Consider the following 27,539-nt stretch of genomic DNA (forward strand, 5'->3'; position numbering starts at 1 on the left):
TGTGTTCTGTGTACAACATGTTGTGTTCTGTGTACATCATGCTGTGTTCTGTGTACAACATGTTGTTGTCTGTGTGCATCATGGTGTGTTCTGTGTACAACAGATTGTGTTCTGTGTACAACATGGTGTGTTCTGTGTACATCTTGCTGTGTTCTGTGTACATCATGCTGTGTTCTGTGCACTACATTGTGTGTTCTGTGTACAACATGTTGTGGTCTGTGTGCATCATGTTGTGTTCTGTGTACCCATGTTGTGTTCTGTGTACAACATGGCGTGTTCTGTGTACATCATGCTGTGTTCTGTGTACATCATGCTGTGTTCTGTGTACAACATGCTGTGTTCTGTGTACAACATGGTGTGTTCTGTGTCATGTGTTATGTGTTTCTCCTGTAAGCTGTGGCCTGTTTTTGTAAAAATTAAAGAGTAGGGAAGTTTATTTGATGTCATTCTGTCGTTACTCTGCCCTGTACCTGTTCCTGGTTGCTCTCTGAAGGCCGCAACACACCTTGTGGCGAAACCATAATATTTTTATCGTACAATAGCCACCCAAAAATAGAACAAAAATATAATCCAGTTTCTTTACCAACATTTATTGAGTTTGGCATGGTTATCCATAACATATACACATTTGCAATTGTCCCCACTATTATAATTTGGTGGGAATTGTCCTGGGTGGAAATTGTCCTTTGCGGCAATTGTCCGGGTTGCAATTGCCCGAGGTGGCAATATTGTCCTGCTCCCGAGGTACGCATAACGCAGCGTAAGTATTGAGTACTGGTGGAAATAAATTCTCAGATCCGCACACACATCATGGCTTCAGTTTATATAATCCAAATCTCCTCGTTCCGGAAGTCACATTCGGAGTCACAGACACGGAGAGGCTGGATCCATTTGGGAGGTGAAATATACCCTGTAATATAGAGTATGCTGTTTGAGTGCCCGTGTTCGTCACCAGTGCAGTTCCATTATTTAAGATGTCATGCCTATATGTGGTGTTGGATGTGATATGGACATGGCTGTAAACATAGTAGTAGCCGGGCGTGTTTACTGCCAGACTCCTGGAACTGACCAGCCGAATTCCCAGCATCAGAATATCAATTCCCTCGGGCTCCCACGTCAAGGTAATACTGGAGGAGGACCCTGGAAGTCGGACATACTTTTCTTTAATTATGTTTTTAGCTCATCTGAATGCCTAATTTCTGTCACATAATAGCCGTAGACTCCTATTCTGTTCTATCAGTCACACAACAAAATATGATCTAATAGTTATGTATTAGCTCTAAGGAAATCTCATTCTTCCATTGGAAAGCAACTGCGCATGCGGAAGAAGTCAAATGTCAGTTCTGTCAACCCATAACGGCCATCCGTGGCTATGTTGTAACGGGGAATTAGTCTTTCAATTACACACAAACATATTTCATTATGCTTACATAACAGCATACATTGTATTTATACAATGGAAAACGAAAATAGGCAAACATTCTGAAAGAGGGACTACAAACTTCCTGCTTTCATACACTTAGTTAACCAGTATTGATTGAAATTGTTAGCTTGAAAATAGTAATTTGATCTCTTAATAGTAACTTTACATGGTTTTCAAAAAGATTACCCAACATTCACTCATTCGATTCACATTTACTATTCAGATATTAGAATCGTAAAAAGAACACCCACCGTTGTAATATGTGTGTGCAATCACCGGTTCCCGAGACTCACACGACGAGGGGATGTTCCTGGGGTATTTCACTAAAACATCATGGGTGACATAAACGTAAAGCTCAAATATATATTACCAGTAACATGAGAAACATTATCTGACGCAGGGTACAGACGTATGCAAAAAGACACTCAATTACCTGCACATTCTCAGTAATTACAGTAAACAAACATCACCTGCACATTCTCAATAGTTGAATCACTCAAACATTATCTGCACATTCTCAGTAGCTGAAGCACTCAAACAGCATCTGCACATTCTCAGTAGTTGCGTTCGAAGTACTCAAACATCACCTGTACACCCTTCGCACTAACAGCACTCAAACATCACCTGTACACCCTCCGTACTAACAGAACACAAACATCACCTGTACACCCTCCGTACTAACAACACTCAAACATCACCTGTACATCCTCTGTACTAACAGCACTCAAACATCACCTGTACATCTTCCGTACTAACAACACTCAAACATCACCTGTACACCCTCCGTACTAACAGCACACAAACATCACCTGTACACCCTCCGTACTAACAACACTCAAACATCACCTGTACACCCTCCGTACTAACAGCACTCAAACATCACCTGTACATCTTCCGCACTTACAGCACTCAAACATCACCTGTACATTCTCCGTACTGACAGCACTCAAACATCACCTGTACACCCTCCGTACTAACAACACTCAAACAACACCTGTACATCCTCCGTACTTACAGCACTCAAACAACACCTGTACACCCTCCGTACTAACAACACTCAAACAACACCTGTACATCTTCCGCACTTACAGCACTCAAACATCACCTGTACATCCTCCGTACTAACAACACTCAAACAACACCTGTACATCCTCCGTACTAACAACACTCAAACATAACCTGTACACCCTCCGTACTAGCAACAATCAAACATCACCTGTACATCCTCCGTACTAACAACAATCAAACATCACTTGTACACCCTCCGTACTAACAGCACTCAAACATCACCTGTGCATCTTCCGCACTTACAGCACTCAAACATCACCTGTACATCCTCCGTACTAACAACACTCAAACAACACCTGTACATCCTCCGTACTAACAACACTAAAACATCACCTGTACACCCTCCGTACTAACAGCACTCAAACATCACCTGTACACCCTCCGTACTAACAACACTCAAACATCACCTGTACATCTTCCGCACTTACAGCACTCAAACATCACCTGTACATTCTCCGTACTGACAGCACTCAAACATCACCTGTACATCCTCCGTACTGACAGCACTCAAACATCACCTGTACATCCTCCGTACTGACAGCACTCAAACATCACCTGTACATCCTCCGCACTTACAGGACACAAACATAACCTGTACATTCTCCGTACTGACAGCACTCAAACATCACCTGTACATCCTCCGTACTGACAGCACTCAACCATCACCTGTACATCCTCCGTACTTACAGCACACAAACATCACCTGTACACCCTCCGTACTAACAGCACACAAACATAACCTGTACATCCTCCGTACTAACAACACACAAACATCACCTGTACACCCTCCGTACTGACAACAGTCAAACATCACCTGTACACCCTCCGTACTAACAACACACAAACATAACCTTACACCCTCCGTACTAACAGCACACAAACATAACCTGTACACCATCCGTACTAACAGCACACAAACATTACCTGTACATCCTCCGCACTTACAGGACACAAACCTCACTTGCACATCCTCCGCACTAACAGGACTCAAACATCACCTGTACATCCTTCGTACTGACAGCACTCAAACATCACCTGTACATCCTCCGTACTGACAGCACTCAAACGTCCTCCGCACTTACAGGACACAAACATCACTTGCACATCCTCCGTACTTACAGGACTCAAACATCACCTTACATCCATCGTACTTACAGAACTCAAACATCACCTGTACATCCTCCGTACTTACAGGACTCAAACATCACCTTACATCCATCGTACTTAGACTCAAACATCACCTGTACATCCTCCGTACTTACAGCACTCAAACATCACATGTACACCCTGCGCACTAGTTTACAGCACACTGTCATCTGCCGTACATATGCACACCTCCACACACACGGAAGTAAATGTCTTCCTTCACCTACCCCTCAATTTGTTTTCTTCTTGCTTTATAAACTCTTTGGTGTACTGAAAGTAAAGATGGCTTAACGTTGAAGACAAATTATAAAAACATTTTTCGGCGGATTATCCAACGATGTAAGTGTATAACTAGTCAACACCTTGTTATGATGTGAGTGTATAACTAGTGTCCACACCTTGTAACGATGTGAGTTTATAACTAGTCCACACCTTGTTATGACGTAAATGTTTAACTAGTCCACACCTTGTTATGATGTGAGTGTATAACTAGTGTCCACACCTTGTAACGATGTAAGTGTATAACTAGTTCACACCTTGTTATGATGTGAGTGAATAACTAGTACACACCTTGTTACGATGTGAGTGTATAACTAGTCCACTCCCTGTTACCATGTCAGTGTATAACTAGTCCACACCTTGTAACGATGTGAGTGTATAAGTAGTCCACACCTTGTTATGATGTGAGTGTATAACTAGTGTCCACACCTTGTAATGATGTGAGTGTATAACTAGTGTCCACACCTTGTAATGATGTAGGTGTATAAGTAGTCCACACCTTGTAATGATGTGAGTGTATAACTAGTACACACCTTGTTATGATGTGAGTGTATAAGTAGTCCACACCTTGTAATGATGTGGGTGTATAAGTAGTCCACACCCTGTAATGATGTGAGTGTATAACTAGTACACACCTTGTTATGATGTGGGTGTATAAGTAGTCCACACCTTGTGATGATGTGGGTGTATAAGTAGTCCACACCTTGTTATGATGTGAGTGTATAACTAGTGTCCACACCTTGTTATGATGTGAGTGTATAAGTAGTCCACACCTTGTAACGATGTAAGTGTATAACTAGTGTCCACACCTTGTAACCATGTAAGTGTATAACTAGTACACACCTTGTTATGATGTGAGTGTATAACTAGTCCACACCTTGTTATGATGTGAGTGTATAACTAGTGTCCACACCTTGTAACCATGTAAGTGTATAACTAGTACACACCTTGTTACGATGTGAGTGTATAACTAGTCCACACCTTGTTACGATGTGAGTGTATAACTAGTACACACCTTGTTATGATGTGAGTGTATAACTAGTCCACACCTTGTTATGACGTGAGTGTATAACTAGTCCACACCTTGTTACGTTATAAGTGTATAACTAGTCCACACCTTGTTATGATGTGAGTGTATAACTAGTCCACACCTTGTTACGTTATAAGTGTATAACTAGTCCACACCTTGTTATGATGTGAGTGTATAACTAGTCCACACCTTGTTACGATGTAGGTGTAGAATTAATCCATGCCTTGTTACGATGTGAGTGCCCACGCCCTGTCACTATGTGAATATGCATCCACTCTGATACAACGCCTCTATGATGGGTAATACTCACGTTGTCTACTAGTTTCAGCAGTTGGTACACGTGTCTGAAGCAGCAGAACCCGGGGTTTTCATGAGACCGAATGTGACTGATAAGTGTGGGACCTACTTTAGCGTACAAAGTCTCACATTTCACGCAGAGTTGGAGCGTATTAGGATGTCCATCCTTCGGGAAGTCTTCATCGGTGTTCCAAACAAGAAACCCAAACTTGGGATGTGTTACGAACAGAAGTATGACAACTAGTACATTGCACACAATCATAAAAAGGAAACACTTCTTGACGTTTTTGTAAAATTGTCTAAGTTCAAAGATGTTGTTGGAGGACCGCCTCCTGTGGTGACCGCGACTGTGTCTTGAACGACTGTGTTGTCTGTCCGCCTGTGGAATGGTGGCTCCACGGGCCAGTCGGTAGGCTTGTGCTGTGCTGGTGATGTCTGATGGTTGTAACAGCACTGAACGGCTGGAGGAGGTCGGCAGTAACGACTCATATGTGTTACTGTCGGAGTCGCTGTGACTGTCCTCTTCCTCGGCTATCTCTGACATGGTGGGTCGCCAACACTTACTGTGTGTTCTGTGAGACTTCTATGTACAGAGCGCTTCACTGTAACCGGTATGACTCTAGGTACTCACTACTCATATACTTGTTACAGAACTATGTACATATCTACGCCTTGAGTATCGGAGGATAACGCTGGTGCGTTCTATGTCGTTACGGAAGAATGCATTCAATGCTGATGACTCCGTGCGACTCGCGCTACTTTCAATTTCCGTCTCGAGGCCAAATAGTGCACATGACCTACTGTTCTCTGGACTTGTCACACGATATTGTTTGCATGGAAAGTTGGAAAACAAGAGAGAATTCTGTTGTGTGAGACGTTTACTGGATGGTCACTAAATATCGTCACATTGGATGGTAACGAGATCATGTCATATTGGATGGTCACGAGATCATGTCATATTGGATGGTCACTATATATTGTCATATTGGAAGATCACTAGATATTGTCACATTGGATGGTCACTAGATAATGTCACATTGAATAGTCACTAGATATTGCCATATTGGATGGTCACTAAATATTGTCTTATTGGATGGTCACTACATGTTGTCACATTGGACAGTCACTATATATTGTCATATTGTACAATCACTTGATATTGTCATATTCACCAGATATTGTGATATTGGATGGTCAGTGGATATTGTCACATTAGATGGTCACTAGATAGTTTCATATTGGATGCTGACTAGATATTGTCATATTGGATAGTTACTAGATATTGTTACTTTGGATAGTTGCTAGATATTGTCATATTGGATAGTTACTAGATATTGTCACATTGGATAGTTACAAGATATTGTCACATTGGATGGTCACTATATATTGTCACATTGGATAGTCACTAGATACTGTCACATTGGATAGTCACTAGATATTTTCATATTGAATGTTTACTAAATGTTGTCTTATTGGATGGTCACTAGATATTGTCTATTGTTGCATTGATTCGGAGGTGCATGTTAAATGCAGTGTGGAATGGTATGTGTCGCTGATCGTGTTGAATTCAGTATTACGTTCTAACCATACCACATGACGTAGCCTTGTCCTCCATGACATCGAGCAGTGCAGCCTAGTGACTAATATCTTTACCTCTGGATTCACTTCATAACGTCACACAATATTTAATCAGAACGACAACTTTCCAGGGCTTGGTGGAGTACTCATTTCAAATATTTGACTGACATCTTAGATTTGTTTATGAATTCCAAGAAGAGGCATATAAAGATGTTTCAACTAACTTAATATGCTTTTGGTGATAGCAGAATTTTAAAAAAGAATAGTGGGTATCATTTGGAAGACTGTTGAATATATGAAATATGATATGGAAGACTGTGTTAAACATCTTCAATAAATCAGTTCATCATACAGAGAAATAAGAGTTAGGATGATGTTTTCTACTGTCACTAGAGTCATGCATTGTCCGGACACAAAACGTCAGTGTCTATGTTGGCAGCTTGTCATGACATATATTTTGCCACATACCATCTAAAACGACATTTTCCCCGTGTGAAGCGATTGTTTCCGGATGATCGGGAATATTTGTAATGACTATTTCTGCATTTTCTCATTATGCAAATTCAACTTTGTTCGACTGAATATTTATTCAATAATATTACGCATTATATTTGGGATCACATTGTTGTTTTTTTAGCTAGGTACAATTTATAGTACTTTTTCGGCGCAAGGTCAATCTGGGATTCCTACCCATTCGGTAAACGTGAGGTGTGAGGTGCCAAATCCCCAGCATACAGCAATTTAACCCACTCAGCCATCACGGCTTCCACAAAAACGGAAGTCGGACCGCTGATAGTTAAGGCCTTACAGTTCGTGTATCCCCTGACAAGTGTGGGTTGGTATGTTAGCCTTGCGGTTACAGCAATAACATGTCACCGACAACACCGCCTGCGACAGTTTTCGATGTATGGAGCAAATTGTTTGCATTCCATATATGGCAAGTGTTCTCTGTTTGGAAGCTGTTCGCTTCAGGCAAGTCGTAAGGGGTGATTAGTCCTTTATTGCATCAATAGGAAGCTATTTATAAAAGTGAGTGCATATGCCCAAATACATGTATATATAATAAATGCCAACATATCGTCGAAAATGTGTGACATTGTACCTTTAAGAGGACCAGTCATACGTCATGTGACACGTCTCATGTGACATCTGTGAGAAGACCAGGTTCATGTTACGTCTTTAAGAGGACTAGGTTCATGTTACGTCTGTCAGACGACCAGGTTCATGTTATGTCTCTGAGAGGACTAGGTTCATGTTACGTCTATGAGAGGACCAGGTTCATGTTACGTCTATGAGAGGACCAGGTTCATGTCACGTCTATGAGAGGACTAGGTTCATGTTACGTCTATGAGAGGACCAGGTTCATGTTACGTCTATGAGAGGACCAGGTTCATGTCACGTCTATGAGAGGACTAGGTTCATGTCACCTCTATGAGAGGACCAGGTTCATGTCACGTCTATGAGAGGACCAGGTTCATGTTATGTCTGTCACAGGATTAGATTCATTCACGACTATGATTGGAACGGGTTTAAGTGATGCCTATGAAAGGAGTTCTAACAGGGAATACGAAACTTGGTTTCCACCGTTATGTATATAATCTGAAACTTGTCAAAATCTTAGTTTGGTCCTTATGTTTGGGAGATGTCAGTTATTGGTGTATGTTTCTGTTCCCATGTTTTCAATAGTGAACGCTTCTCTGTGGCTTTTGAAATGGCCAATGAAAACGGTGTTAACGGAAAACACTTAATCCGTAGTAGGTTTAACATGGAAATCGTCAATGTACTGTATGAAATACTCTCCCATTACTTGATGACAAATAGGGACAGAGTGTTGGGTTCAGTTTCATCTTCCCTGACACAATCTTAGGACAGGATATGACTCAGTAACATGACATACACGGGCTAAACTAACCCTTCACAACCCACCATACATATCACGTAGTTCATACAATACAATAGGGAGGCTCGCGCACGCACGAACACACACGAACACACACACAGAGAGAGAGAGAGAGAGAGAGAGAGAGAGAGAGAGAGACAGACAGACACACAGAGAGTGACACACACAGAGACACACACATACACACAGACAGACACACACACACACACACACACTCTCTCTCTCTCACACACACACACACACACATGCGTACATGTATGCTTACAATATGAACTTATTCCCTAGTTTTACTGTCCGTGACACCGTCATTGACGTGACTGAGTGGTGACCACCTTCTCCCCACGCTGCACGAATGGAGTAAAGGTATGAGATATACTCAACTAGAAAAATATGATCAGAATAAATTATACAGAAAGAGTTACATTGCAACCCTTTTCCTTAAAATCAGTTTTACGTACCAGATATCCAAGTTCTCTCATCATCGCCAGCACATAATACAAGATTCAGATATGTGTCTCCAATTCACAAACACAAGAGACTTCTGATGGATGATGATATGACAGCATAAAATACAATGTCAGTTTAGCATAACTTTATTGGTTATTCAAAGCAATGACATGTTCAAATATATATAAATCATACTAAAAACACAATGCCTGTAAGAAGTTGAGCAAGAAAACATCTAAAACATGACAGGATTAATCAAGCAACAAACATCTACATCCATATCCAAAAGTCCTGCTATCTCAACACCGTTCCTCTACACACTAAAGTATGATATCTTTGCTCAGCTATTGCCGGCAATTGTACGGTGTGCGTAAAAACTCCAAACACTATAATTGTAGTTATGAAGGTGCTTGACATTTGTGTTTCTTTGACTGGTTTGGCAAGTTCATATGATTTGGCCCACTAAGAAAACCCCGAAGTAGTTCTTCCTTTGACCGGACTCGATGGCATTCTTAGTAGCTATCACTGTGACCAGGTCTCCTTTATCCAGGCGGAACAGTCCATGCAGCTCGGACGTCTGGTCAGTTTTTCTCGACTTCTGGTACAGGAGCTTTTTCTTCGTGTCCGTTTCAAAATTCTTCATCACCTGGTGGATGGCCTCGACATCTCCCTTTAGCTGCAGGTGGCTGTAGATGTAGTAGTAGCCGGTCTGAAGCACCTGCAGGTGCTGCTGCCGCAACACCTTCATACTTCCCACCAGCAGGATGTCCACACCCTGTGTCTCCCATCGAAGGGGTCTCACATCCTTAGTCTTTTCTGCAACAGACATTGACACTCACTACAACATCTAGACCAGACATTCCAAAGATACCATGGGTGTGATTCATGAGATCCAAAACCTTTAGCAAGGACCCTAATACACCGTGCAGTAGCCATGTTAAAGCTCCATGTTTGTGTATCATGTTATCGTAGCGCATTTACACACATGATGCGGCTATATACATACTCGGTGATGGTCAGTATGCTTGCTGACTTACCTCCGCTGCTGTCCTTGTAGTACATGTGGGCCATGGCTGCTTGGCGGCGTGGGGCAGGGATTCCTGTGTTCAACCCGGTAGTAATGTTGTATTTCACCTCACTGCGCACTGTGTGGGGGAAATACTACCTTATTAACGGTCTTGTATATATATTGATCATATACGTGACTGATTTCAGTTCAGTAATTGGTAATGCACTACACGCCCAGGGGGACTTTTATAATATTATGGCAAAGGAAAGTGAGGCTTATATGTATAATACTCATACATTATTGTTTAGCTCCACTATTACTTTACCTTTATTAAGAATAGTGAAAGTAGAGTCCCACATTGTGATGTGAGTTGAAACTCACCTTTTCCTACTTCTTGGTCGACATATATCTCGGCATACTGAAACATGCAACAGTAACATTATTGAATCATGTTGAAATATGTGGTCAGTATTGTCCATCGATCAGCTGAGTCCAAAATATGTCTAATGACTTTATCACATACCCCATCAGCCAGCTGGTAAAACTGTCTCCTACATATGTATATTGCCTCCTCCATGTACCTCATCAACCAGCTGGTATACCTGCGTCCAACATATGTCTATTGCCTCCACCATGTACCCCATCAATCAGCTGGTATACCTCCGTCCAAAATATGTTTATTGCCTCCACCATGTGCCCCATCAATCAGCTGGTATACCTGCGTCCAACATATGTCTATTGCCTCCACCATGTACCAAATCAATCAGCTGATATACCTGCGTCCAACATATGTCTATTGCCTCCACTATGTACCCCATCAATCAGCTGGTATACCTCCGTCCAAAATATGTTTATTGCCTCCACCATGTGCCCCATCAATCAGCTGGTATACCTGCGTCCAACATATGTCTATTGCCTCCACCATGTACCAAATCAATCAGCTGATATACCTGCGTCCAACATATGTCTATTGCCTCCACCATGTACCAAATCAATCAGCTGGTATACCTGCGTCCAACATATGTCTATTGCCTCCACAATGTACCCCATCAATCAGCTGGTATACCTGCGTCCAACATATGTCTATTGCCTCCACCATGTGCCCCATCAATCAGCTGGTATACCTGCGTCCAACATATGTCTATTGCTTCCACCATGTACCAAATCAATCAGCTGATATACCTGCGTCCAACATATGTCTATTGCCTCCACCATGTACCCCATCAATCAGCTGGTATACCTGCGTCAAACATATGTCTATTGCATCCACAGTGTGCCCCATCATTCAGCTGGTATACCTGCGTTCAACACATGTCTATTGCCTCCACCATGTGCCCAATCAATCAGCTGGTATTCCTGCGTCCAACATATGTCTACTATCTCCACCATGTACCAAATCAATCAGCTGATATAACTGCCACCTACATATGTCTATTGCCTCCACCATCTGCCCCATCAACCAGCTGATATAACTGCCACCTACATATGTCTATTGCTTCTACCATGTGCCCCATCAACCAGCCGATATAACTGCCTCCTACATATGTCTATTGCTTCCACCATGCGCCACATCATTCAGCTGGTATACCTGCGTCCAACATATGTCTATGTCTACTATCTCCACCATGTACCCAATATGTCTATCAGCTGATATAACTGCCACCTGGTATATGTCTATTGTCTATTGCTTCTACCATGTGCCCCATCAATCAGCTGGTATACCTGCGTCCAACACATGTCTATTGCATCCACCATGTGCCCCATCAATCAGCTGGTATACCTGCGTCCAACATATGTCTACTATCTCCACCATGTGCCCCATCAATCAGCTGGTATACCTGCGTCCAACATATGTCTATTGCCTCCACCATGTACCCCATCAATCAGCTGGTATACCTGCGTCCAACATATGTCTATTGCCTCCACCATGTACCCCATCAATCAGCTGGTATACCTGCGTCCAACATATGTCTATTGCCTCCACTATGTGCCCCATCAATCAGCTCGTATACTTCCGTCCAACATATGTCTACTATCTCCACCATGTACCCCATCAACCAACTGGTAAAACTGCCACCTACATATGTCTATTGCCTCCACCATGTACCCCATCAACCAGCTGATATAACTGCCACCTACATATGTCTACCATGCTCCACCATGTGCCATGTACCATCAATCAGCTGATATAACTGCGTCCAACATATGTCTATTGCCTCCACCATGTACCCCATCAATCAGCTGGTATAACTGCGTCCAACATATGTCTATTGCCTCCACCATGTGCCCCATCAACCAGCTGGTATACCTGCGTCCAACATATGTCTATTGCCTCCACCATGTGCCCCATCAATCAGCTGGTATACCTGCGTCCAACATATGTCTATTGCCTCCACCATGTGCCCCATCAATCAGCTGGTATACCTGCGTCCAACATATGTCTATTGCCTCCACTATGTGCCCCATCAATCAGCTCGTATATATCAACCAGTCCAACATATGTCTACTGCCTCCACCATGTACCCCATCAATCAGCTGGTATAACTGCCACCTACATATGTCTATTGCCTCCACCATGTACCCCATCAACCAGCTGATATAACTGCCACCTACATATGTCTATTGCCTCCACCATGTGCCCCATCAATCATCTGGTATACCTGCGTCCAACATATGTCTATTGCCTCCACCATGTACCCTATCAATCAGTTGATATAACAATCAGCTGATATAACTGCCACCTACATATGTCTATTGCCTCCACCATGTGCCCCATCAATCAGCTGATATAACTGCCACCTACATATGTCTATTGCCTCCACCATGTGCCCCATCAACCAGCTGATATAACTGCCACCTACATATGTCTATTGCCTCCACCATGTGCCCCATCAATCAGCTGATATAACTGCCACCAACATATGTCTATTGCCTCCACCATGTGCCCCATCAACCAGCTGGTATACTATTGCTGCCTCCTACATATGTCTATTGCCTCCACCATGTGCCTCCCCATCAATCAGCTGATATAACTGCCACCTACATATGTCTATTATCTCCACCATGTACCCCATCAACCAGCTGGTATACCTGCCACCTACATATGTCTATTACCTCCACCATGTACCCCATCAATCAGCTGATATAACTGCCACCTACATATGTCTATTGCCTCCACCATGTGCCCCATCAATCATCTGGTATACCAGCGTCCAACATATGTCTACTATCTCCACCATGTGCCACATCAACCAGCTGGTAAAACTGTCTCCTACATATGTCTATTGCCTCCACCATGTGCCCCATCAATCAGCTGGTATACCTGCGTCCAACATATGTCTATTGCCTCCACCATGTACCCCATCAATCAGCTGGTATACCTGCGTCCAACATATGTCTATTGCCTCCACCATGTACCCCATCAATCAGCTGGTATACCTGCGTCAAACATATGTCTATTGCATCCACAGTGTGCCCCATCATTCAGCTGGTATACCTGCGTTCAACACATGTCTATTGCCTCCACCATGTGCCCAATCAATCAGCTGGTATTCCTGCGTCCAACATATGTCTACTATCTCCACCATGTACCAAATCAATCAGCTGATATAACTGCCACCTACATATGTCTATTGCCTCCACCATCTGCCCCATCAACCAGCTGATATAACTGCCACCTACATATGTCTATTGCTTCTACCATGTGCCCCATCAACCAGCCGATATAACTGCCTCCTACATATGTCTATTGCTTCCACCATGCGCCACATCATTCAGCTGGTATACCTGCGTCCAACATATGTCTACTATCTCCACCATGTACCAAATCAATCAGCTGATATAACTGCCACCTACATATGTCTATTGCCTCCACCATCTGCCCCATCAACCAGCTGATATAACTGCCACCTACATATGTGTATTGCTTCTACCATGTGCCCCATCAATCAGCTGGTATACCTGCGTCCAACACATGTCTATTGCATCCACCATGTGCCCCATCAATCAGCTGGCATACCTGCGTCCAACATATGTCTACTATCTCCACCATGTGCCCCATCAATCAGCTGGTATACCTGCGTCCAACATATGTCTATTGCCTCCACCATGTACCCCATCAATCAGCTGGTATAACTGCGTCCAACATATGTCTATTGCTTCCACCATGTGCCCCATCAACCAGCTGGTATACCTGCGTCCAAAATATGTCTATTGCCTCCACCATGTGCCCCATCAATCAGCTGGTATACCTGCGTCCAACATATGTCTATTGCCTCCACTATGTGCCCCAACAATCAGCTGGTATACCTCCGTCCAACATATGTCTATTGCCTCCACTATGTGCCCCATCAATCAGCTCGTATACTTCCGTCCAACATATGTCTACTATCTCCACCATGTACCCCATCAACCAGCTGGTAAAACTGCCACCTACATATGTCTACTATCTCCACCATGTACCCCATCAACCAGCTGATATAACTGCCACCTACATATGTCTATTACCTCCACCATGTGCCCCATCAATCATCTGGTATACCTGCGTCCAACATATGTCTACTATCTCCACCATGTGCCACATCAACCAGCTGATATAACTGCCACCTACATATGTCTATTGCCTCCACCATGTGCCCCATCAACCAGCCGATATAACTGCCACCTACATATGTCTATTGCCTCCACCATGTGCCCCATCAACAAGCTGATATAACTGCCTCCTACATATGTCTATTGGCTCCACCATGTACCATATCAATCAGCTGATATAACTCCCTCCAACATATGTCTATTGACTCCACCATGTACCCCATCAACAAGCTGATATAACTGCCACCTACATATGTCTATTGACTCCACCATGTACCCCATCAATCAGCTGATATCACTGCCACCTACATATGCCTATTGCCTCCACCATGTACCCATCAATCAGCTGATATAAGTGCCTCCCACATAAAGCTATTGCCTCCACCATGTAACCCATCAACCAGCTGATATAAGTGCCTCCTACACATGTCTATTGCCTCCACAATGTACCCTATCAATCAGCTGATATAACTGCCTCCTACATATGTCTATTGCCTCCACCATGTACTCTATCAATCAGCTGGTATAACTGCCACCTACATATGTCTATTGCCTCCAACATGTACCCCATCAATCAGCTGATATAACTGCCACCTACACATGTCTATTGCCTCCACCATGTGCCCCATCAACCAGCTGATATAACTGCCACCTACATATGTCTATTGCCTCCACCATGTACCCTAAAAATCAGCTGATATAACTGCAACCTACATATGTCTATTGCCTCCACCATGTGCCCCATCAACCAGCTGATATAGCTGCCACCTACACATGTCTATTGCCTCCACCATGTGCCCCATCAACCAGCTGATATAACTGCCACCTACATATGTCTTTTCCCTCCACCATGTACCCTAAAAATCAGCTGATATAACTGCCTCATACATATGTCTATTGCCTCCACCATGTGCCCCATGAACCAGCTGATATAACTGCCACCTACATATGTCTATTTTCTCCACCATGTGCCCCATCAACCAGCTGATATAACTGCCACCTACATATGTCTATTGCCTCCACCATGTACCCTATCAATCAGCTGATATAACTGCAACCTACATATGTCTATTGCCTCCACCATGTACCCTATCAATCAGCTGATATAACTGCCACCTACACATGTCTATTGCCTCCACCATGTACCCCATCAATCAGCTGATATAACTGCCACCTACATATGTCTATTGCCTCCACCATGTACCCTAGCAATCAGCTGATATAACTGCCACCTACACATGTCTATTGCCTCAACCATGTGCCCCATCAACCAGCTGATATAACTGCCACCTACACATGTCTATTGCCTCCACCATGTGCCCCATCAACCAGATGATATAACTGCCACCTACATATGTCTTTTCCCTCCACCATGTACCCTAAAAATCAGCTGATATAACTGCCACCTACATATGTCTATTTTCTCCACCATGTGCCCCATCAACCAGCTGGTATACCTGCCACCTACATTTGTCTATTACCTCCACCATGTACCCTATCAATCAGTTGATATACCTGCGTCCAACACCCCAACCCCCCCACACACCTCACACCCCACCCCACAACCCTCTCCCAATTAAAAATTGAAGGGGGTAATCTAATGACTTCATCACATACCCCATCAGCAAGCTGATATAACTGCCACCTACATATGTCTATTACCTCCACCATGTACCCTATCAATCAGCTGATATACCTGCGTCCAACACCCCAACCCCCCACGCACCTCACACCCCCACCCCACTTCCCCTCTCCAATTAAAAAATATTGAAGGGGGTAATCTAATGACTTCATCACATACCCCATCAATCAGCTGATATACCTGCCTCCAACATATATCTAATGACTTCATCACATACCCCATCAATCAGCTGGTATACCTGCCTCCAACATATATCTAATGACTTCATCACATACCCCATCAATCAGCTGATATACCTGCCTCCAACATATATCTAATGACTTCATCACATTCCCCATCAATCAGCTGATATACCTGCCTCCAACATATATCTAATGACTTCATCACATACCCCATCAATCAGCTGGAGCAACTGGTCCACCCGTCTGAAGCAGCAGAAGTCTGGGTACTTGGTAGACTTGATGTCATGTAAAAGATCAAAGCCTGCCTTTGCCTCCAATGGCTGACATCTGGTGCAGAGCTTGAATGTTTTAGGCTCGCCGCCTTCCGTTTCAAAGAAATCGTCTTCTGTGTTGTCGGAAAAGAAGGGTCCGTATTTAGGATTTGTGAGTATATAGAACACAAACATTAACACATTAAGGAAACACAGCACAGCAAAACATATTTCCAGTTTCTTGTATCTGTGTTTGACGTTCTCCACGTGACTCTCAGTATCGTGAGAACTCCGCCGATGTTGCCTTCTTCCCTTGCCATGCTTATGTTTACATGACGTGACAGAAGAACTAGGGTGCGAGTTCTGAGGATTCAGATAGCTCGAGGTAAGAGCCAATGTGTTTTGGGGTGGATAAATCGTCAGACTGGTCTCTGTCCGCGCGGGGGTGGATATCAGTGACATATACATGTCCTCGGCGATTTGCTGACTATTCGGTGGTAAGGTCAGACTTGTAGACGTGTCACCGCTAGGAATTATTTCAGTAGATGTATCAACCCTCTCTAATGATGTGTCTGGACTCTGCTCTGACGCCATGTCATCGAACAAATGTTCAATCGAAATTGTGGTATTTTCACTGTTCATCTTGATGTCCTGAATGTGAAGCTCTCCCCCGCTGTGTCCTATGCAGGTTCATCCTAATCACTACTGACGTTATATATTACCCAAATATTTCCTTGATACACTGACGCATGACCGAAACCAATAGCCGGCGACATGACTCACATTTGTATATTTAACGTCACTATAGCAATGAATTATCAAGAAGAATCCATTTCCTTTCAGTTGTTGTTTCTCAACAAGAGTAAATGAAATATTTCATGGCCGCAGCACTGGGTGTGACGTTCAACCCTCCGACGCCACGCTTGCTCTCCACCGTCGGCAATTCAGAGTAAAACGTGAATCGTCCCTAAACACTATTCCATTGTCTAAGCACTATTCAATTGTCTAAGCAATATTCCATTGTCTACAAAACAGCAGTGATGCTGTACAACATGGCGCTGTAGTAGTGCTGCTGATGTACAACACTGTACAACATTGCGCTGTAGTAGTACAGCTGATGTACAACACTGTACAACATGGCGCTGTAGTACTGCTGCTGATTTACAACACTGTACTACATGACCCCTAGTACTGCTGCTGATGTACAACACTGTACAACATGACGCTATAGTACTGCTGCTGATGTACAACTCTGTACTACATGACGCTGTAGTGCTGCTGATGATGTACAACACTGTACAACATGACTCCTAGTACTGCTGCTGATGTACAACTCTGTACAACATGACGCCTAGTGCTACTGCTGTTGTACAACACTATACTACATGACGCCTAGTACTGCTGCTGATGTTCAACTCTGTACTACATGACGCCTAGTACTGAAGTTGATGTACAACACTGTACAACCTGACACTGTAGTACTGCTGCTGATGTACAACACTGTACTACAGGACGCCTAGTACTGCTGCTGATGTACAAGACTGTACAACATGACGCCTAGTACTGCTGCTGATGTACAACTCTGTACAACATGACGCCTAGTACTGCTGCTGATGTACGACTCTGTACAACATGACGCATAGTACTGCTGCTGATGTACAAGACTGAACAACATGACGCCTAGTACTGAAGTTGATGTACAACACTGTACAACCTGACACTGTAGTACTGCTGCTGCTGAACAACACTGTACTACAGGACGCCTAGTACTGCTGCTGATGTACAACACTGTACAACATGGCGTTGTAGTACTGCTGCTGATGTACTGCTGCTGATGTACAACTCTGTACAACATGACGCCTAGTACTGCTGCTGATGTACAACTCTGTACAACATGACGCCTAGTACTGCTGCTGCTGAACAACTCTGTACAACATGACGCCTAGTACTGCTGCTGATGTACAACACTATACAACATGACGCCTAGTACTACTGCTGATGTACAACTCTGTACAACATGACGCCTAGTACTGCTGCTGCTGAACAACTCTGTACAACATGACGCCTAGTACTGAAGTTGATGTACAACACTGTAAAACATGACGCCTAGTACTGCTGCTGATGTACAACTCTGTACAACATGACGCCTAGTACTGCTTCTGATGTACAAGACTGTACAACATGACGCCTAGTACTGCTGCTGATGTACAAGACTGTACAACATGACGCCTAGTACTGCTGCTGATGTACAAGACTGTACAACATGACGCCTAGTACTGCTGCTGATGTACAAGACTGTACAACATGACGCCTAGTACTGCTGATGTACAACTCTGTACAACACGACGCCTAGTACTGCTGCTGATGTACAAGACTGTACAACATGACGCCTAGTACTACTGCTGATGTACAACTCTGTACAACATGACGCCTAGTACTGCTGCTGATGTACAAGACTGTACAACATGACACCTAGTACTGCTGCTGATGTACAACTCTGTACAACATGACGCCTAGTACTGCTGCTGATGTACAACTCTGTACAACATGACGCCTAGTACTGCTGCTGATGTACAACTCTGTACAACATGACGCCTAGTACTGCTGGTGATGTACAACTATGTACAACATGACGCCTAGTACTGCTGCTGATGTACAACTCTGTACAACATGACACCTAGTACTACTGCTGATGTACAACTCTGTACAACATGACGCCTAGTACTGCTGCTGATGTACAACTCTGTACAACATGACGCCTAGTACTGCTGCTGATGTACAAGACTGTACAACATGACGCCTAGTACTGCTGCTGATGTACAACTCTGTACAACATGACGCCTAGTACTGCTGCTGATGTACAACTCTGTACAACATGACGCCTAGTACTGCTGCTGATGTACAACTCTGTACAACATGACGCCTAGTACTGCTGCTGATGTACAACTCTGTACAACATGACGCCTAGTACTGCTGCTGATGTACACTTCTGTACAACATGACGCCTAGTACTGCTGCTGATGTACAAGACTGTACAACATGACGCCTAGTACTGCTGCTGATGTACAACTCTGTACAACATGACGCCTAGTACTGCTGCTGATGTACAACTCTGTACAACATGACGCCTAGTACTGCTACTGATGTACAAGACTGTTCAAGACAGCAGTGCTGCTGATGTACAGTCGCATATATGGTAACAGCATTTGTCTTATGTTGTGCTACCCTATGGCCTTGTGTTATACAGTGCTGTATGTGGACTGAAGCTGGCACAGTGAAGGAGTTTAGGAAGGACGTGGGACAGACTACCTGACACAATTCCTAAACAGCAATTCTGTACCTGCAGTTTGATATTGAAATGACAGAATCTGGAGTATTACACGTGACTGGTTTACTTCCGGCAGTTAAGGGGCAGTATTCCCGGGTAGCACTGTACTACATACCGTGTTAGGGGAGGCAGATTCACCCCACCGTGCACAGATGTATCAGTCACCCTGGTATGTGATGTCACTAAGATGTGTGGCTGTGTTGATGAGTGAGCATGCGGGAGGATGGAGAATGAAGGGACAAGTTTTCTGGGTGTAATGGGAGTCCGCTGTTTTTTGTCAAGAAATGTTTCTACTTGTTTATAACAAACAATTTCTCATAACTAATTGATTATTATATTGGTACGTTGGGGGTATATACATAGTTACGTAGGTGGGTACGTTGGCGGGTAGGTAGGTATGTAAGTCAATAGACATGTACATAGTTACGTAGGTGGTACGTTGGGAGGTAGGTAGGTGGGTACACAGGAGACAGCCCAGCTAACAATTTCACGTTGTCACAACGTTATGCTTTCGGTGTTACAACGTTTTTCTGTGGACTTCCATTTACGCTGTCAAAACATTGTGGCCTGACGTTGTGATACGTCATTTATATGTCGCCACAAGGTAACGTTATTTGATGCTAACGTATTTTATGGTGTCTTGACGTTCTATTTAACGTCAATAGTTGAATAGTTTTCCCAGTAGTGAACAGTGCATATGAAACAAAGCAGAAGCTCACCTCAATGTTTATTCGTCAGTTTGCCTGTTGTTTTGGTCGTGTGTTTTGGTTTACTCCCATAACGCAGACCTCCCAAAGCGCAGACCTCCCAAAATGCAGAAAAAGTAGCACACTAATTAATTGGGCCATGCTGGTCACCCCTAATTAATGAATGACCTGGTCTACTCTGATATGTCCTGACCAGGTCAAGTTGCTGGTCACCCCTAATTAATGAATGACCTGGTCTACTCTGATATGTCCTGACCAGGTCAAGTTACTGGTCACCCCTAATTAATGAATGGCCTGGTCTACTCTGATATGTCCTGACCAGGTCAAGTTACTGGTCACCCCTAATTAATGAATGGCCTGGTCTACTCTGATATGTCCTGACCAGGTCAAGTTACTGGTCACCCCCAATTAATGAATGGCCTGGTCTACTCTGATATGTCCTGACCAGGTCAAGTTGCTGTCTAAAATCTCAGGTCTTTTTTTTGAGAGTTGAGAACCACTGTCTTGATGCTAAATTGTTCTTTTCCTTGTTTCATTTGTGACAAATATTATTTATTTTGTCATGATGATATGTTTTTATTAAAGCTTAGTTTGGCGGGTAGGTAGGTATGTAAGTCAATAGACATGTACATAGTTACGTAGGTGGTACGTTGGGAGGTAGGTAGGTGGGTACACAGGAGACAGCCCAGCTAACAATTTCACGTTGTCACAACGTTATGCTTTCGGTGTTACAACGTTTTTCTGTGGACTTCCATTTACGCTGTCAAAACATTGTGGCCTGACGTTGTGATACGTCATTTATATGTCGCCACAAGGTAACGTTATTTGATGCTAACGTATTTTATGGTGTCTTGACGTTCTATTTAACGTCAATAGTTGAATAGTTTTCCCAGTAGTGAACAGTGCATATGAAACAAAGCAGAAGCTCACCTCAATGTTTATTCGTCAGTTTGCCTGTTGTTTTGGTCGTGTGTTTTGGTTTACTCCCATAACGCAGACCTCCCAAAGCGCAGACCTCCCAAAATGCAGAAAAAAGTAGCACACTAATTAATTGGGCCATGCTGGTCACCCCTAATTAATGAATGACCTGGTCTACTCTGATATGTCCTGACCAGGTCAAGTTGCTGGTCACCCCTAATTAATGAATGACCTGGTCTACTCTGATATGTCCTGACCAGGTCAAGTTACTGGTCACCCCTAATTAATGAATGGCCTGGTCTACTCTGATATGTCCTGACCAGGTCAAGTTACTGGTCACCCCTAATTAATGAATGGCCTGGTCTACTCTGTTATGTCCTGACCAGGTCAAGTTACTGGTCACCCCTAATTAATGAATGGCCTGGTCTACTCTGATATGTCCTGACCAGGTCAAGTTACTGGTCACCCCCAATTAATGAATGGCCTGGTCTACTCTGATATGTCCTGACCAGGTCAAGTTGCTGTCTAAAATCTCAGGTCTTTTTTTTGAGAGTTGAGAACCACTGTCTTGATGCTAAATTGTTCTTTTCCTTGTTTCATTTGTGACAAATATTATTTATTTTGTCATGATGATATGTTTTTATTAAAGCTTAGTCAAGCATAGTGATTTTGTTGTGTTTTTGCCTTATAAGTCAAGTATTAACTTTTTTGTTTTAATAAAATTCTTGCAATATATTGCAATACACATCGCAATATATGCTTTCGTATCGCAATATGAAAATTCTCTGCAATACCCACCCCTACAAATTCGAGAATAAACTGTTCAACCGACCAAAACACTTCGATCATGCTTTCAGCCTATCACAAAAGTTCAGATAGTGTTACAAGTAAGAATGTCACACAAATGCAAATTAAATACTATAACGTATCACGGCTTATCAATGTAAGGACGTTCTTGTATGCGGTATCGTATTGTGGGTCATGCATCGCGGTATGTACAGCGGAACATCGGTGTATCGTTTCACCCTTAGTACTGGCGGTATGTCTTGACGGATCATGCAGTGGCAAATGCACAACAGTCAGAGACTATGTTCGTGGCACGTCAGAACACAATCGTCCACCTAGTGATGACCGAGCAGTGAGATTTGTCAATCAAAACTCGTTACATGGGTGATACCATTTGTTTTAATCAAGGGTAGAGCCTACTAATCAAGGATGCAACCAACCACAACAAGCGTTGTTTTAACGAGTCTGCGTTTTGGGAAGCCTGCGTTTTTGGGAGGATACCTGTGTTTTCTGAAGCTTTAGCTGAATAGTGAAAAAAGAATCTCAAAGCGAAAAGTTTTACGGAAAACTCTATCGTGACACCAAGTTATGAGAAACGCTGTTATAACGATATGAGGAGCAAAGCATAACGTTTCCTTAATGTAAATTTGCAACGTTGTTGTTACGTTGTGACATAACGTTATAAAATGACGAAATACTAACGTTGCGGCAAAGTTGGGTCATGACGTTACCAATCTACAACCTTCCCACGACGTTACGAAAACGTTGTGCGTTAGCTGGGAGTATGGTACCACCTATTCACAACAAAGTGATCATTTCATGTTTTTAATGGTAACAAGGCAAATATATCAAAACAATATAGAAGAGACACATCCTCGTTGGTCAATGTTGATATACTGCCGAAACATTGCTATTTCAAGTATACAATGTATCTGGAGGCTTTAGTCCCAGATAGGCCAGACTGGTGCATATGGCTGTACAAGTTTGAAATTTGGCACACAGTTACTGAGGCCAATATCTATTCGTTTTAACACTTAACCCCAGTCTGATGTAACCTATTGGGAAAAATGCCGCCAAAGCAAATTTGAACATTTCAAATCCCGGATATAAATAGAGAAAGGAGCATAATTTCGGTGTGTATCTGGCCCTAAAGATTCTCCATACACATAGTGCAGTCTTTACAGAATATACACCGTCAAGGACTGCCGCGATGTTATGATAACTTGTGTTGACAAGCTGTGCTGACATATAACCCTATCTAAGTCAAGTATATACAGAGGTAAAGGTCGCGCAGCACGTGTGACAGGCCACGTGAATGGGAACATTGCACAAGTTGTCAAATTATGGGAAGTGTGAAGATGGGTCTCATTCACAAAACATAATGTCGCTGATATTTCATTATCGAGTTCCTTGTAGTGACATCATTGCACACTGAGTCAGCGAGTTTGTTCCTCCTGACCTGAAACAACCTGTGGTATCGGAGCAGCACGGAAGGTGGACGTCAGCACACACTACCATCTCACACAGCTGTGTCCAGCGTCACAGATACACACAGATCCGCCGGACTGAAACAGACATGTTTGTAGAGCAATGGGAAACAAAATAGACTCTAAAGCAATTTAATGTTAGTTTTTATAGCATGTTTAAATATTCCCGTCAGTGAGAATACATGAGATGGCTATTGTGGTTGCAATGCTCACATTCCGAGGATAACAAGAACTATAGTATGTTACTTGCGGTACGACGATACATCTATCGGTTATATGTGATACTTACAATATTTAGTTCAGCTCTTTGTGTTCCCCTTACACTGAAACAAAGTAAAAATTTGTCAAGATTAGGATGTTCTCAGAAGAAAGTGTTAGAGAGAAGTGTGAGAGGCGAGGCTGGGGAGGAGCAAGGTACTGTTAAGTGAGAGGTGAGTTTAGGGTGAAATAGGCAGACACAGGGGTAACGATGCTTGTTTTTAACGTCGCACTATGTAATGTCCCAGCAATCTGACGACGATGTAAATAGTGGGATTCGGGGTAAACAAACAGGTGACTGATGTATCGATAAAGTTGGTCAAGGATAACGTTTTGATGATGGAAGTATGATCCAACATATAAACATAGCAATTTAACGTTTAAAATTGGGCGGATTAACTGAGTAGCCCCTACTCTTGTCCTCAATATCAAGATGACGTACATAGAGAATACTACACGAGGTCTCATTACATACGAATTATACGAAACGAGTGTCCTTCCTATGGTATCTGACCGAGCGAAAGCGAGGTCAGATAACATAGGAAGGTCACGAGTTTCGTATAATTCGTTTGTAATGAGACCGAGTGTGGTATTTTATTTATTACCCACGTCTTACATGCATTTAAATTGACAAAATAGCGTATTTTTGTTATGTTTTTGGTTTCAAACCGAAACCGGTTTCATAAAGAGGTTGCGGAAGAGTTTTGTACTGTAGTACAATATTTGCATGACGTCACACTAATGACGTCACTGCCATGGTAACCGACGTCACGATGCATGTCAGTTGTCATCGCCTCGTACAGCCTCCTACAGTAAACTACTCCGTTGCACCTCGTTTCTTGGTTTCCAGCAGCTTCATTCGGCTAACATCACTGGTGGAAACATTGCGTTTATGTTTTTCGACAGATATAATGTCTCAGTTCGACTCACAATTAAACAGCGACACGGCAACGTTCGCAATGTTTACATTTCCACAATGCATTTAAGTTGTAGAATGAATGAATTCACGTGTTTGTTATGAATGAAAAAATAGTTACGTCAGAATGTGACCTAATTGAGAGGTCATCGGTTATCCAATCAAATCGTTAGAATTTCAGGTCAAGTCGGTACGACACAGGTCAACGCGATACGACACTCGTGTGACGTACGATATTAATATGCAACTACCCATACGTTGACCACGTGGGTGATAAAGACTAAGGCGTCATGGGGACGATGCTTGGAAACCTATGTTTGGATGTATCCTGACAGAATAGCTGAACATCATTATAAGAAAGCCTAACAGCAAATACCACAAATGATTCTAACAACTGATTGCACTTATGCCATCTCAGAGTCAAATACGTCGTTTGACGACGGAAGAATTAGACTGACTCAGGGGTATGCTTCAAACTGGGTCAATACAATGTCAACAGATATACACAAATGGACTTAAGAACCTGCACGTTTTTGTAAGTCATCCACAGATACCTTATAAGATTGCCCCTTTGGTTGTTGGACGTCCGACCTCGAATTAGAAGGCCCGAAGTTCGCATCCAATTATATTTGAATTAAGCACTACATCGTGATACTCACTTTGGGTATAAGCTTGATAATTTGTTCCACATTTTTCAGGTGGCACATGTTTAGATCTGTGGGAAGCCGGGTGTCTTTAATGGCCGAAGTTGTCGCTCCACAGATACTCTCCAGGATATTACACGCCAGACGCACTGAGCGGATGGGTTCCTCGCGGTGCAGGAATGGCGACACAGATGGATTCATGAGGATGAACGCTACAATACTAAGCACAATAAACAGAGTCAGGACAACGTAGGCAATCTTCAGCTTGAACAAACTCCTACTTAGTGTCTTCACTTCCTTTATGTCCGCGGCAGTAACTGGGGCGTACATCTCGTAATATCCGTAGTAGTCCGAGTACTCACTGTTGGCAACAGACTGGTGGGTATACAGTCGGGCCCGCGGGCCGAACATCATGTTCCCCCCACCACTACGGATGGGCATAGCCAAGGTGTGGTCTTGGGGTCTGGCGGCGTATCCCCCATGATCTGGAACATCTCGCGTGGCCATATTGTCTTCAGAATATGTTTCCGCAAGACAAAAGCCAGATCCTGACATGAGATTGTGGAAAGAAGGGATCGCGAAACAAACAGTTCCCTGTCCGTGGGTTGACTTGATTCGCAGTGGTGTGTCGCCTCTGTGTCGTGATTTTTAGTGATATGATAGTTACAACTATCGCATACACAGGAATTTCACCCAAATACACTGAGTCACTGAAGTTATAATTTCCGCGTATGACGAGTACATATGAGCGCAGCCTGATCAACATAATGTAAACCGCTGTACCTCGCGTCGTTCACAATCCAGTACTTCTTATTATGTTCGATACTGGGGATGGCCGAAAAACTTAATGTTACTATATATAAAACATGCAATCAAAAGGGAGTTATATACACTGCAGACAAAAATCTGTGGTGATATGAGAGGGCGGTTTTGCTGTCTGCCTTGGGTGCTGAGGTTTTATATTCTTTCATACGGTTATCTACGGTACGGAAGTTGTGCCTAAATAGAGTCACCACATTCACCACCAAGAATCAGGGCTTCACGAAAAGGAAAACCTATGGAAGTCATCGAAACCTTCGTCGAATTTTAATCAACAGTAACCAAGGGAACCATCGGCCTACCAATTAGCACCCTATCACATTGTGTATATTATTTAATCCCTCCTGATTATAGGCTTCATGGTCCGTCCTGTTTGTTACACCCAACCTGGCCTCGTCCAGTTATGTACCACTTGTTTTCAATAATATACAGTTGTTGATATCTGCTGTTTGTCATAACATACTATGTATATATACTTCTCATCACTTGGTTTTAGTCACCCTTAGCTTGATAACGGTGTAAGAATATACATCAAAACGTCGCTCTATGCAATAAACAAGAAGTTTTCTATGTATCATAATTGACTCATCACCTTCTTGAACACAAATCAAACATAAATAATCAGTGTTTCCACACACAAAACGTTTACAATGTAATCTCCAGTGTTATTCACATAGAGAATGTCTCTGATGTAACGGTAATCAGTGTTTTCACGCACATAACGTTTACAATGTAATCTCCAGTGTTATTCACATAGAGAATGTCTCTGGTGTAACAGTAATCAGTGTTTTCACGCACATAACGTTTACAATGTTATCTCCAGTGTTATTCACA

At 43.0% G+C, this 27,539-nt stretch overlaps 3 protein-coding genes across 5 annotated transcripts; all 3 read right to left on the reverse strand.

Moving 5' to 3' along the window:
- Positions 1-569: 569 nt before the first annotated feature.
- LOC124266024 lies at positions 570-5,976 on the reverse strand. Its single transcript, XM_046700833.1, has 4 exons — positions 5,257-5,976; positions 3,865-3,907; positions 1,675-1,746; positions 570-1,140 (listed from the first exon to the last, which is right to left on the reverse strand). The coding sequence occupies exons 1-4, from the start codon at positions 5,785-5,787 to the stop codon at positions 809-811; spliced, it is 978 nt and encodes a 325-aa protein (XP_046556789.1). The 5' UTR covers positions 5,788-5,976; the 3' UTR covers positions 570-808.
- A 3,322-nt stretch (positions 5,977-9,298) lies between these two features.
- Positions 9,299-17,549, reverse strand: LOC124266025. 3 transcript variants are annotated; one of them, XM_046700834.1, is made up of 4 exons: positions 16,801-17,549; positions 10,559-10,595; positions 10,206-10,313; positions 9,299-9,984 (listed from the first exon to the last, which is right to left on the reverse strand). In XM_046700834.1, the coding sequence occupies exons 1-4, from the start codon at positions 17,482-17,484 to the stop codon at positions 9,614-9,616; spliced, it is 1,200 nt and encodes a 399-aa protein (XP_046556790.1). In that variant the 5' UTR covers positions 17,485-17,549; the 3' UTR covers positions 9,299-9,613. The 3 variants fall into 3 exon arrangements, with proteins under 3 accessions (XP_046556790.1, XP_046556791.1, XP_046556792.1); XM_046700835.1 differs by lacking the exon at positions 16,801-17,549 and adding an exon at positions 12,701-12,769; XM_046700836.1 differs by lacking the exon at positions 16,801-17,549 and adding an exon at positions 11,223-11,313.
- Positions 17,550-23,392: 5,843 nt separating this feature from the next.
- Positions 23,393-26,695, reverse strand: LOC124266027. The gene is made up of 3 exons (XM_046700837.1): positions 25,902-26,695; positions 24,358-24,391; positions 23,393-24,146 (listed from the first exon to the last, which is right to left on the reverse strand). Exons 1-2 carry the CDS (start codon positions 26,439-26,441, stop codon positions 24,368-24,370), a joined length of 564 nt encoding a protein of 187 aa, XP_046556793.1. The 5' UTR covers positions 26,442-26,695; the 3' UTR covers positions 23,393-24,146; positions 24,358-24,367.
- Positions 26,696-27,539: the final 844 nt, after the last annotated feature.

The sequence above is a fragment of the Haliotis rubra genome, unplaced genomic scaffold (genome assembly GCF_003918875.1).
Source record: "Haliotis rubra isolate DU_JTF1 unplaced genomic scaffold, ASM391887v1 Scf1228, whole genome shotgun sequence".
NCBI lineage: Eukaryota > Metazoa > Mollusca > Gastropoda > Lepetellida > Haliotidae > Haliotis > Haliotis rubra.